General features: G+C 42.5%; 1 protein-coding gene across 4 annotated transcripts; it reads right to left on the reverse strand.

Annotated features, from left to right (window-relative positions):
* Nucleotides 1-4,101: 4,101 nt before the first annotated feature.
* BMI1 (BMI1 proto-oncogene, polycomb ring finger) lies at nucleotides 4,102-13,650 on the reverse strand. 4 transcript variants are annotated; one of them, XM_039233058.1, is made up of 11 exons: nucleotides 9,902-10,018; nucleotides 9,033-9,163; nucleotides 8,568-8,664; nucleotides 7,904-7,959; nucleotides 7,760-7,810; nucleotides 7,487-7,595; nucleotides 7,361-7,406; nucleotides 6,847-6,945; nucleotides 6,457-6,537; nucleotides 6,229-6,367; nucleotides 6,059-6,146 (listed from the first exon to the last, which is right to left on the reverse strand). In XM_039233058.1, the coding sequence occupies exons 2-11, from the start codon at nucleotides 9,142-9,144 to the stop codon at nucleotides 6,139-6,141; spliced, it is 798 nt and encodes a 265-aa protein (XP_039088989.1). In that variant the 5' UTR covers nucleotides 9,145-9,163; nucleotides 9,902-10,018; the 3' UTR covers nucleotides 6,059-6,138. The 4 variants fall into 4 exon arrangements, with proteins under 4 accessions (XP_039088988.1, XP_039088987.1, XP_039088986.1 ...); XM_039233057.1 differs by lacking the exon at nucleotides 9,902-10,018 and adding an exon at nucleotides 13,508-13,650 and having other exon boundaries at nucleotides 4,102-6,367; XM_039233056.1 differs by having other exon boundaries at nucleotides 4,102-6,367; nucleotides 9,908-10,017.
* Nucleotides 13,651-13,835: the final 185 nt, after the last annotated feature.

Below are 13,835 nucleotides of genomic sequence, written 5' to 3' on the forward strand. Positions count from 1 at the left end.
CTTCAAAATGACCCTGCCACGTAGACGAGCCAGTTGTGACGTTCAGCACAACGTGCTACTGAAATACCCAAATCCGCCACCAAATGGCGGCTCCTGCAGTCGGCTGCGCTGATAAAGAGGACGCGCCCGGCGTCGCCCATTTTAGGCCGCTTTCACTTCGCCGCCGCTCCCCCGACTCCCCCTTCCCACGCCGTTCCTTTCTCTCCCGGTGTCTGGGTGCCCGGGGGAGTCCCAGGTCAGATGAGCGGGGCCACCCCTGGGGACCCAGCAGGCGCAGGCTCTGTCGGAAACCGGCCGCGTCCCGGCGACTTTCGGAGGGGACCTCCCCGGCCTTGGACCGCCGGCCGCTCTGCCCGGGGGCGTGAGGCTGCCAGACCTCTCGGGTTCGCCTGGCCCCGAGACCCGTGTAGGCGTCGCCTCTGGGGTCTCCAGGAGTGGTCCTCTGCCCAGACCTTGAGGTTCCTGTCGCGAAGCCACCCGCTCTTTGACACCGTCACGCGGCCAAATGTCCTCCCCAGGGGGTTGGAGCCGTTCTTCCCATTACACAAGCTCCACGGAGGACCGTCTCCCATCGGCCTTTCCAGCCACCGCCCTCGAAGCGCGCGGCCTTCGGGAACCTTCAAGATGGCAACTCTCCGCTTGCTTAATAATTCGGGTTGCAGTCTCTCCAGTAAAAACTCAGACTGCGAGGGCACGTCGTTTGGGAAGGAGAACGGGCATGGGGTCTGACGCGGGAGGAGGAGTGGGGGGCAAAGCGAGGCGGCCATCTGGAGCCGCAAGAATGCGCGTCGTGGCCTTCGCAAGCCTCCCGGGACGCGGGTCCGCTTCCCACCCGCGCTGAGCTCGAGGCCCAGGTGCCGGTCGCCGTGCCTCCGCGGGCCGGCCGCCCTGGCGACGTCGCGCCCGGTGGGCGAGCCTCCGGCGGGAAGGTGGCCGCCTCGCGAGGCCACGCGCACCCCGCTGTCGCCGCCCCTTGCCGCAGGTTTCGGCTTGCGAGGAACGACTTCCTTTCGCCACCTCCCGAGCCCGTAGGGCCTGAGAATCTTGCTTTCAAATTTGGCGGGATCCGAGTCCGCCGAACCCAGGGCGGCGCGAGGCGAGCGGCGCACGCGCAAAATGGCCTCCCGGCGTCCCGCCGCACGGGCTCACGCGCAGGGCCTGGCGGAGCCCCCGCGGCGCCGCGGTCACCGCGGTCTGAACCGCGGCTCTGAACGCGCATCCCAGAGCGGCTAGTTAGGAAATGAGGACGGGGAGAATGGCCGTTTCCTCCCTAACGTGTCCCGTTGGTGAAGGCTCCCTGACCGGGAAGACAGCGCGCGGCCGGGAAGGGGAGGTCATTTTCTCCAGGCGGTCGTCCTGTGCCTTTTCCACCGGGCACCAGAATATCAGAAGCCATTTCTTTCTAGTCTTTCTTTTCTTCCCTTTTTCCTTTTTTTTTTTTTTTTTTTATTTTTTAAGCCGTTGCTCTTTCCACCCTAATCACCCTCGCGCTTTCTTCCAAGCGGCGCCCTGCGTTCCTGTCTTCGGCTTTAGTTTAAGTATCTTCCGCTCTTGGGGGCATTCGGACCGAACACCGTAGTTCCCGGGCAGATTTCTGTATTTCGAGTACCATCTTCCTTCCATCTCGGGAACGTCCTCATTCCTTCCATCTCAATTTTCGACGCGTTTTCTGAGTACCCTGGTCCGAGTCTTCCAAGCCTCTGCTCTCAATTTGAGTTCTGGCTAATTTCGAGGGATAGGATTGAGAGCACCAGATAGGCACCGAACTTGAAATCATGTGCTCTGTGAAGTTTGGATTTTATGATGACCCAACAGTCAGAGCAAGAAGTAATATTTTTACTGAAATGTAGGTGACTCCGAGGGAACGACACCTGCTCTTTTTGAAAGTTCCTTCTGACAGTGTCTGGAAGGTATATTTTAAGAGTCAGAATAATGGGAATAATTTAACTCACTGGGAGCTTTATTGAATGCTTCCTATTTCTTTGGAGGGTTAAATGAGATTTCGGGATGAGTTCTCCACATGCACTTGAACTTCTTCAGAAAATTCAAAAGGATCCTAGAATAGCCTTTGCAGTGATAAAATGACTTTTGATGTCGTCGACTTGATGAAGGCAAGATTCATAGTGAAGTCTTCATGTGAGACCTCTAGAAATTGCACACTAAGAAAAAGAAACTGGTGCAAATAAAGGAAATCCGTTTCAAGAACCAAAAGAAGAAAAAAACGTTAAAAAAAATTAACTGCGGAAACAGGAAACACTCGACTGTGTAAACATTTTCGGAGACTTTCATAATCAAAACTGGGCGATCTTGAGATTTGCAAGGAGATTCACAGGCTCAAGGTATTCACGGGGGTATTTCCCAAATCTGACTTACTAGGAGGTTCTAATATGTGATACTTTCTCTTCCTTGTAAGGGACCCGACTATCTGAATTCTGTGGTCCCAGTTTAATACAAGGTTTTATTTGGGAGGAGTCAGAATGTTTTCAGAGCGATCTTAGAAACAATCACCTGTTGTGCCATTCATCTTATACTTGAAGAAACATCCTCAAGTGAAATGACGCTCTCTAACCCAAAAGCCTTATGCTGAAGCTGCCTTCTGCACTTTTTGCACATCACATGTCTTGAAAGTATATACTGTTGTTAAATAGGATCATCTTAAATGTAATTTCATCAAGACCTTAGCTTTGGATAAAGTATGAGGAGGACTGATTGAGGGAAACAACCATAGTATTTCAGAATATGATGTAGCCCCCCATTTCATAGAAGCACTAGCACTTCCCAACTATCATTCCAGGGGCAATGAGAAAAAAAGTATACCGAACCTTTAAAATATAAAAGAAATGCAAGAAAACAAAAACAAAACCCCCAAAACCCATTTCCATCATCCCAAGATTCTAAGAGACTAGGTCCCATGTGCAGATTGTTTCTAAAATTAAAATTCCATCCCCTCAAAAGATTGCCCTAAGATATTTAAACATTGTTTTTCATTTCTTGTTGGCCACTGGAAAAGAGAATTTCACATGAGTTTCTATGTTAAGATTTCACAAAACTTTATCTTGATAGGCCTATACCATGTCTTCTGAACCTCCCAACTCCAAACTATTAGGAAAAGAGTAAGAAGAAAAGAATGTAGGAACGACCCTGCGAGCTTACTCTGCAAGTCGCACTGTACCTCCAGAAATCCTAACATTTGCACGTAGGAATATTGAAACAAAGTAATATGGTTGGTAGGTTAAGTCAACTGAAGGGCAGCTTCTTACCCCTCACTCAGTGCAATTAACGGCCGGCAATTTTAAAAGCAAAAAGTACTTGTAAAGTGGTATGCATGTGTAAAGCAAGATAGATCGCTATTTACACAACAGTAAACCAGCCTCATTCTCTTTTTGCATTTAAACTAAAATCTGTGAAATCAATTTAGGCATTTTCTGTGGGATATTTTGTTAGCACTAGCTTTGTGGTGTAGAATCCTAGAAAACTTTTACAGAAGTAAATGCCAAACTCCAAGCCGACTTTTCACATATCCTGCTTTTACTGCTAAGAGTCACAAAGTGAGCAGCTTTCATAAGGGTTATCAGAAGACTGAAACGTTTTAAAGTGGTAGTTTAGCACAAGTTTTCAATCTTAATTGAGAGAACTGTGAAAGCTGGTTATGGGAGAAGGCAAAACGTAATCTTTCTTCTGTTTTATTAAAAGACAAAGACATTTTAACGCTGAAGCAATTTTCAAATGGAATGGGGGGGGGCAATCCTTTCAAGCAAAATAAAGGCATGTTTTCAAGAATGGTAAAACAGTGTTAAGTAAGCCATAAATGTAGTATCTGATATTTTAATAAGGAATTCCAAAAATAAGTCCATCATAAAAAGGTTGAGATGTAAAGTCTTTGAGTTCCATGTTGATTTCACAACTTGATTTTGTGTTAAGTCAAGCAACAGGTCCACTAGCATTTGAAGTTTTTTAGTCTTTGAAAAATATTTTTTCATTCTTTATATACATGATCATCCAAAGTAAAAATATCATTTGAAACTTCCATTAACTAACTTTGCTTTCTTAGATAACATCATGAAAAACTTGAGAAGCCTAGAAAAATGAGTTAAATTCACCAAAATTGGCAAACATGGGTAACTTTTACTTCAAAGATTGTAGAGTAAATAAACAGATACACCTTTCAATTGGGCTTTCAAGCTATTATACAACAAAGCATGAACTTCTTAGTAACATCACTATTTAAGACAGCAATGGATTCTCTTTAGTTTTACCTGTCGTAATTCACAATAGGGTTTCCAAAACTTCTGCACATTGTGCTTTTCATATCAAATTTTTATTAAAGTCTTAGCTATTTTCTAAATGAATATCCTTTTTATTGGAATTTCCCCATTACAAATGAAATTTAATTTTACATCTATAATTAGAAACAACACTTACAATGGGACTGTACAAATTTAGGTCAAAATAAAAATATATGTATTTTGTGGTTTCATAAAACTTCATTTACTGTATCTTTAAAGAAAGCAGAAGTAACAGCAATATATGTAAAAGTAATGATTTAATGACTATAAGCAAGACAAAGCAATAGAATTGTGCTTCTTTTGCAGACTGGGGACAATGAAATGTTTAGCTACAGTTTTCCCATACAAACATGAAATGATATTCATATAGAATAAACACCCTCACAAGTGACTGATGGGTGATGAACACACACCAAGTTCGACCAAAGCAAAACACAAACTGAGAACTGTTGGGGTGATTCATATTTTAAATTCAACATGTTCACTCTGTTTAAAAATTAATACCTGCAGAAGCTAAAAATAAACTGCTTCTATTTCAAGACAATGGAGAGAGGACACAGGTCATTGTTCATAGCTGTAAATGCAACTCTTAAATTTGAAATTCCTGCTGTCCCGCATATTAAAATAATTTCAGGTAAAATGCCTTCTGCCAGCAATTTGCTGGTTTACTTAAAAATTGGTTTTAGAATTACAGTGATCGATACGCATTTTAAAAACACATTCATTCCATCGAAAGCAATGGGAAATGAAGACACTACTTCCAAATTCCTTAGTTAAAAGTTCTTCTTTACTACAACAATTTAAAAAGTAAATATGTACTACTGGAGAAAACCAGTATTATGATTTGCCAATTGCTTCCAAGGAAGTAGAATTTAGAATTAGAGGTCCACATTAAAAATATTCTATGCTGATAAGGCTCAAACAGAGGGTATCTGCAAAGGTCGAACCAGTGGGGAGAATTTTAACAACCATTTCTGAATGCATGAAACACAATATTTTTTATAGTATTTATAAATATATCATACAATACTGTTTCCTGTTATGTCATATACCAATATGGCATTGTACAACAAGCATAATGCCATCTGATTCTTACAAAAGCGAATCATTTAAACAAGTCAGTAAAATAAACGGTAGTACCCGCTTTTAGGCATACAGATTGTAAAACTGAAGGTTCCTTTCCTTTGATCGGTTTTGTGTAGCAACAGAAGTAAAAATCAAACAGGAATCAAAATGGCTAAATATGCAAGAAGTCGTTATTCACAGTGACATGGCTACATAGAATGCATTATTCTATGCATATTCTTTCCATTTGTTGAATTTCAAGATAAAAAGCACTTGTATTCTACAGGTTCACAAAACGGCATAATAACAAGAACAATCAAGGAGAATGTAATGTACGAGTTAGTGGAGATTAACAAACTATGGTCCAACGTTTATATCCGCGGCAGAGTATTTTCAAATCTGAACAATGGTTACAGAAACCATTTCACATCTTTCCTAACACACAGAAAAACATCTTGCCTGCCTCCTCAGAACCCAATTCTTTACAGGAACAATCTTTCTCTTCAATTAACGTCCATAGGAATACCACATCTAGTCCATCTTTTATAGCCAAATTTAATGTCACTACAAAAGAAAGCAAATTGGACGATAGTCACATGTATTAGCATCTCTAAAGCTGTAATGGCATGAAGATATCTATATAAATCAGGTGTTTAAAATTTCTTTCCCCTTAACAGTCTCAGGTATCAACCAGAAGAAGTTGCTGACGACCCATTTACTGACGATTTTCGAGGTCTATTGGCAAAGGAAGATTGGTGGTTACCGCTGGGGCTGTTGCTGGTTCCGTTCATAGTACTGGAAATGTGAGGAAACTGGGGATGAGGAGACTGCACTGGAGTGCTGGGGCTGGGCAAACAGGAAGAGGTGGAGGGGATACCTCCTGCTGGGCTGTTGGCCTTGTCACTCCCAGAGTCACTTTCCAGTTCTCCAGCATTTGGCAGTCCATCTCTCTGGTGACTGATCTTCATTCTTTTACAAGTGGGTCGAACTCTGTATTTCAAAGGAAGCGGACCATTCTACAAAGTTAAAAGGAAAAAAAAAAACCTCAGTCTTCTTTAAATACAGGTCACCATGACAATCTTCAACTATGAGATGTGCCGCTTACCCGTCTCCAGGTATAAATGTAGGCAATATCCATGAGTGTATAGTAATCCTTTAAAGGTTCCTCTTCATACATGACATCGATCTATTGAAAAAGGATATTTCAGTTATTAAGTACCATAAAGAACAAAGATAAATCCAGGTTTTTTTGGTCATCTAAATATAGTCCCCAAATGCTTCAAAAGACATTCTCTCCAAACACTTGGACAAAGAAAGAATCCCTCTTGAAACTTCAGAACGAAAAAAGGGGAAGTATTTCCTGAAATTATTAAGGAGTTTGTATTCATAGCATAAAACAAAATTCATACTAAACACTTTAATAAAAGACAGTTCCAATTAAGCCCTGTATTTTAAAAAACCCACATTAAATGCACAAAGACCATAAGGCAGATACCTGGAAAGTATTAGGTATGTCCATTTTGCTTCTCAGAAACTTTCTTAGGTGCATCACAGTCATTGCTGCCGGGCAACGTAAATATCTTTTATCATTCACCTAACGATACATTTAGAAAAGTTATTTTTTAAAATTCCTTTCAGCTAAGAAAAAAGTTTTAATTAGACTGCCTCAAGATGATAAAAGGTATGAATACCAAAGCAGAGACTGACACTTTGAGTTTACTATTACAATTACTAAATAGATTCCTGACATAGTAAGAAAACTTTAAATAAAACAAAGCTTTAAGCATTAATTCTTTAAAGCATTTTCTAAGAATAACAATTCTATACAAAATAAATTCTATCTAGTTACTACCGGATATAAATCACTCTTAAACATCAAACATGATCTTTTCCTTCCATTTTGACAGCATCACCTGGCCCTAGAATATTCTAAAGCACAACATGCACCCTCATAAAATCTAGAAGCCAAACACTGTTTCTTCTATATGTTTTGGTGACATGAAACATACCTCCTCCTTAGGTTTCTCCTTGTCTTTGTTTACTTTCCGATCCAATCTAAGAAACAATAACTTTATTAGTGGAACAATATTATCTATAGACAGATTAGCATAAAACCCATAGCCTATGGAATTTACCTGTTCTGGTCAAAGAATTCAATGGATAAGCTTATTATCTCATCATCGGTTATAATTCTTTTATCTTCATCTGCAACTTCTCCTCTATCTTCGTTAGAGCCATTGGCAGCTATAGAGACATTTTGAAACTCAATTTTAGAAAATTAAATATGTAATTAAAATATTAGATAGGAAGATGGATATGGTACTTTAAATTAGATTCACTTTTAATAAATTATTGAAAAATAAGTTCTCCCTCTAAATAAGAGGTCTTTTCCCTTCTAAAGTGTTTACCATCAGCCGAAGGATGAGCTGCATAAAAATCCCTTCTTCTTTTCATTTCATCTAAAGAGGAAAAAAGAAAGACTTAAACATTCGTTACAGTAGATAAAACGGATAAATACTTTGTAAAACTTCATTTGCAACCAAGTTACTCACTTTTGAAAAGCCCTGGAACTAATTTGTATACAATATCTTGGAGAGTTTTATCTGACCTGGAAAAGAATTAGAAAAGTAAATTATTAATTATAATGGCAAAACTTTTAAATGCTCCCGTAAGTTATTATAGATTCTTTGTTTTCTTTGTACTATAGTATCTTACTTGATTGTGAGAGTCTACATCAGTAAAATAACAATTATGAGAATAAAAATTCTTTATGTAGTAATGCTTTTAAATCGGTAGCAAAATGCTTTTATTTTATATTCATGAATAAATTCCTCATGTTTCACTGAGTCAAGAGAAGTGTGCCTTTCAAGTTACTAAATTACCTAATTACTAAATTAGGAAAGAGAATAGAGAGAAGAGAATAAAAGTATTTTAAACCCACTCATTCCTGCTTGTCATAAGGTCAACAAAGCAATGCAAAAATGGAAAACTAATTAAGATTTTAAAAGATATTTAAATAAAACCCTTAAAATCCACTTGAATAGTAACTAACTTTGTCTAAAGTTATTCATCATTAAAATGGCAAGAATTGATGCGCAACCTCCACAAAGCATACATTCAAGGATAAATTTTGCGTGAAGAAATAAAACAGGGTAGCCGTCACTAAATTATGCAATTCTGATAACAATTACAAGCTAATTTTAAACATTTTCTTACCTTATATTCAGTAGTGGTCTGGTTTTGTGAACTTGGACATCACAGATAGGACAATACTTGCTGGTCTCCAAGTAACGTACAATACATGTTTTACAGACTAGAAGTAGAAGAATGAAGTTCTGTTAAGTTTAGAAATTAGATGCTAAGCATTAAAACCAGTGTCAAGAATGGAGAACTAGTAGTAAGAAAATGCTAAATGCCAAAAGGTATTTCCAATGAAATAAACTTCATCAATATTCTGAGAACACTTATACTTTGTGTTACAAATCCACTGTGTTCTATTGTACTTATAAAATGTTTAAAAATATGCACTAACAAAAATTCACCAAATACAAGAGTAGAAAACAACTCCATCACTTTGTACCCATATTCTCAAGGGCTGAGGGAATTCTTACAGTCTTCAAACATCAGAAAGAAATGTGAAATACACATGACACAGAAAACGGTCTAAAACTTTGTACTTACAGGAATGTAGACATTCTATTATGGTTGTGGCATCAATGAAGTACCCTCCACAAAGCACACACATTAGGTGGGGATTTAGCTCAGTGATCTTGATTCTGGTTGTTCGATGCATTTCTGCTTGCTAAAAGATCCTGCAAGACACAGAAATATTGGCTATAATCCACAGAAAGAGAAACAGCATTATCTCCCAGCTTCTAGTAACCGTACACTCTGAAAGGCTGAGAAGTTCATAAAACTCGTTTAACATTGTACAGCTGGACTGTCCCAACGTCTTCTACAGAAGGAATTTACTAATCAGATCTAAATCAATTACAGTGAAATGACGAAAGGAGAGTCAACTAATGTAACTTCTGGTCCCTCAGGTCATTCCAGGAGGGAGAAGAAAAGGTCCGGGGTGGGGGCTGGGAGCTGAGAGTATTCGGGTCTCTTTCTTCCATTTGTCCTCTAGCCCAGCAGCCCCACGGCTGCTGCAGACGCCACACAGTCCCCGCAGATATTTACCAACCGCCCGGGCTTGTTCCAGGTCTCCAAATTTATTGTAAAACTTCCTTATGGATCTTCAATTGAAAATCCGTGAGCATGCCCTGGCTTCCCAGGGGTTCTTGTTGTTTTAGGCGGTTCCAGCAACCAGAACCTGGCACGTTTTCACGCCATACAAAGGGAAAACAAATTCTGCCCTATCTGCATCCCTGGCATTTCCGGAGCTGGGTGCTGGGGCCGCAGAAGCACCTCCAGTCGGCCTCGGGCTGGGGCCTGAGCGCGCGGACGCCCGGGGGCCGGGATGCGAGGGGCGGATCCGGCGGCGCCCGGGGCTCCGTCTCGCTCCGGATTCGGAACTCGCCTCTGTCGGGGTTTCCATAGCAACTTACACTTACACTTGGCATCCGGCCACCGCTGCAACTCCGCGCGGAGCCGGGCCGAGCCCGGAGCTTCGGCAGGCGTGCGGGGCGGCTGGGCGGTGGGGCGGAGGCGGCGGCGGCGGCGGCGGCGGCGGCGGCGGGCGCGGGGGAGGGGCCGGCGCGGCGCGGGGGCGGGGCCGGCGCGGGGGCGGGGTGGGGTGCGGGCGGCGCGGCTCGGGGGTGGGGCAGCCCCACGGGGCCCGCGGCGCTGGGGAGCAGGATCCCGGCCCGCGGCAACCCGGCGGGCAGCCTGGGGGGCCCCGGAGCGCGCGAGTGGTAAGGGGAAAATGCAAACCGAACTCCCGGCCATTTCGGACACTCTTGGGGGCCTCTTTCCAAGTCGACTCGGTGCGAAGAGCTTCTTTCAGATCTTGACTCGGTCTCTCCTGTTAGCAATCACTAGGTCAAAATTTTCACGAAGGGATCTTTTGAGAATTGCCAACTGTGCACTTAGCCCGAACCCGCCAGGGCTCAAATTGCAGCGATGTTTATTGAACTGAACCTCTTTAAAGCTTTCTTCTCTAATATGAAGTTCTCCTGCAGATTAGATGAGCGATACAAAGTTTTGCTAAGGCTAAAAAGTGAAATCTGTTTTTCAAGAAGACAATGAGGGGGCAAAGCCGTGTGTTTTATTTGAAGTATGCTGGAGGCAAGAAAAACTACTTTAATCGGTAGGGTAGTGACAATATGTAAAGAACCATGTGACCAGCCCATTCCCAACGCTAAATCAACACCTTGTCAACCCAGAGCAACGATAGGAGAGAAAAACAAATGTCATTTTCTCAGCCTAACCTCCATACAAATCCCCACACGATGAAATAATATTCCCAGTAGATACCATATATTACAGAAAAGTCACGGTGGGGAACTGTCAGCAACAATATACCAGCGGACAATCAGGCAAGTCAATTATTTCGTGTAGTGCTCTTGAAAAATGTATTTCTTACCCCCCACTTCATTCATTTCAGAACCTAAAAATAGGACCATGCTTCTAGACCTGAGTGAAGTGCATTCTCAAAACTGCTCTGAATAGAAATCTAGGAACCTGTGGAACTTGAAGATGCATCTGAGGTTTTAATTCTTAGGGAATTTTAATACAGAAGAGGGAAATACCAATCAACATACCTCTGGCTGAAACTAACAGCTTTAGAGTACTAAAAAAACGGCAAAAACAAAACAAAGCCTCCTTTATGAAAGTGATCACAGTGGCAACCAGCGACTTCAACCAGAAAACTTCATGTGTGATTTCTCAGTTATCTTTGGATTCCTTGTTTACAAGAATATTGTCAACATATTGTTAAAATAAATCTAATTGGGGTTGCAGACAAGTTGTGGGTGGAACACTGTCCCAAAAGAGTAGCAATATTTAAATCCTTTGTACTTGACTAAAGACAAACCTTAATTCTTAAAGCAAACCCTCCTTGTGAAAGCACAGGACCTTTCCTAGAAAGATAACAAGGTGATACTTAGGTCTCCTTGTGATAACATATCACACCAATGTCACCGAACATGAAGTTTGAGAAGGGACTTCAATAAAAATAGCTGCCTTTATTTCTCTACCGCACAGAGAGCACCAAACACAACTACTAATATACAGAACAGTTAAACCTCAATGGAGGGTAATCTACTGGTTGCCTTTTAACATGTTAAGTCACAATCACCTGATTAAAACCCTTTCAAATTCATCTTAAGTCTTAATTCACATAACTCCTCTACCTAGGTTGGGCAAAATCTGGCCACAGTCCTATTGCCATTTATGATGCCAGTAAATATCACTTTGTTACTTACATAAAAATCAGTTCTTTATCTTTTTATACCACTTGAAAGTACTGGCAACGTAAAGATGACTTCCAAAATGTTTGGCGTGCTTGATAGGTTTAAGAAACAATCTCCTGCACCTTAGAAATGAAAGCATCCTAAGTTCCAATACAAAAACTGCCAGGCAGGCAAGCAAAAGTGCACCAAACGTACAGTAGTAAAAATACTCAATAGTTAAAACTTGCCATTGTAACATACTCAGTTGGGGTTGTCAGTTTAGTTGGGAGGCCTAACACCAGAAATGTCAAAATGAAGCAAAACAGAAGCAAGCTCTTATGTTAACAATCAGCTTGACTATTGCAATCTAAGAAATGCAAATGAACTCCATAACCCCAGTTGGGGTTCACAGCCCAGTAGAAGTATGGGTAAAGATTGGGTTAATTTGACTCTTAGGGAGAACTTTGCCTAGCTGGGTACTTAACATACATCCCAGAACTTGGTGGTAGAGTATTGAAGGATTTATCAAGTACAATTCAATGCTCAACTTTCTTACAAAAGCATGTAGTGTATTCACACATGCATATGCAAGGACTTTTATATGGCTTTAAAGATACTGTTACTAGGCATGTAATTTGCACAGGTAAGTAATTTCAAACACCTTTGCACTCTGGGGCAAATGTATGGCGATGAACTCAAAAAACTCTAAAAAAGTTTCTAAATTTGCCCATGAAATCAATCTCTAAGGGATTCTGGTCAGTCTACTTGAGATAAAATTCAAATATTAACCTAGTCACGTAAAATAGCGTATGCTGTCAACAATTTGCATCCTTAACTTTCAAGTCTTCAATGTGGCTTATAATGGGTTTCCAGAACTTGGGGGTTAAGGTTCTTATAAAATATACGATGAACTACTCACAACATTCTAGGTACGACCAACCTACGCTCGGATTTGGAGAAATATGCGCAGAATTTTGCCTACTTTAGGAGAAGGGGTTAAATACATGCTTCTCTTTTAAATATTGGACCGTGACCACTAAGCCCACTAAATCCTTTTACTGCAATTGGAAATGATCAAAGTCTCTCTACTTGTTTACTTCCAATCATTAACAGTAAATTTCTAGGGAAAACATCATGCTATATCGCTGTCAAACCCAGAAGGCTGTGTAAACATACCTAGTCAACTTTTTCGTGCTCGTTTTCCAAAGCATCTCTTTACCACATGACCTATGCTGACATTTAGCAAAACCTATAAAACGTAGTGGGCTTAAGTCATGGTCCTAAGTGCATCCCACAGGAGAGGCTGAGAGAAAAATTGCAGTCACCGAAGGGGGGAAAAAGAGAGAAAAAGAAGGGGGGGGGGGGGAGAAGGAAACCTCTTGCAAGACTAACGTCCAGTCACCATCATCACTGCCAAAAAAGCTCCAAATTTGAAATGCCCACTTCCCAGCGCGCACGTCCCAAGTAAGGTTTAGAGAACTTATCTGAGGCTCCCAACAAATAACACCTTGAAAACTTTACCATTTTAAACACAAATGCAAGAGACCTTGGAAACAACTGGGAACCGCCATCTTACAAGCCATCCAATTTCACACAAGTGTCCCTCCAACTTAAGTTAATAACATTTTTGTTTGGGCTCTTTCCAGTTTAACATCCACCTCGGCGGGATCGCTGCCCCCCCCGCAACCCGTCCCTATAAAATGAGGGCATTCTCTGGATGTTTAAACCCCTCAAAAGCCCTTTCTTCGGGAGAAGAGGGAAGCCACTTGACCCGAGCAGCTCCCGATTTCAGGAACCCGTCCCCGTTTCATCAAAATCTACCTCTCAACAAAGGGCGCCGTGGCGGGGAGAGCCGCAGAGGCTGGAAATAGAAGTGTTCTTCTCGGGGGCCATGTGCGTCGCGAGGGTGTAGAGGGGCGCTCGGGGGAGAAAGGAACTAAAACGTGGGGCCGCGCGCGGCGCGTCCGGGGCTGGAGCGGGCGGCGGCTGGAGCGGCGCCGAGCCCGGCTGGCGGCGGCGGCGGCGGCGGCGGCGGCGGCGCGGCGCGGGCTGCGGGTCGGTCCCGGCGCCGCGGGAGTCGGCGGGCGGCGGCGGGCGCGCGCTCGCGGGCGCGGGCGGCGCGCGGGGCCGGGCGGCGCGCGGGGCCGGC

Source organism: Hyaena hyaena, unplaced genomic scaffold, assembly GCF_003009895.1.
Source record: "Hyaena hyaena isolate Hyena2069 unplaced genomic scaffold, ASM300989v1 scaffold_72, whole genome shotgun sequence".
Classification (NCBI taxonomy): Eukaryota; Metazoa; Chordata; class Mammalia; order Carnivora; family Hyaenidae; genus Hyaena; species Hyaena hyaena.

Bases quoted from the DNA above. Each gene is read 5' to 3' on its own strand.
- BMI1 (XM_039233057.1), bottom strand. From the start codon at position 9,144: ATGCATCGAACAACCAGAATCAAGATCACTGAGCTAAATCCCCACCTA. The intron at 7,811-7,903 runs GTGAGTAACTTG...TTTCCTCTTTAG, and splicing joins AGTTCCAGGGCTTTTCAAAA to ATGAAATGAAAAGAAGAAGG. The intron at 7,596-7,759 runs GTAAACACTTTA...ATGTCTCTATAG, and splicing joins AGCTCATCCTTCGGCTGATG to CTGCCAATGGCTCTAACGAA.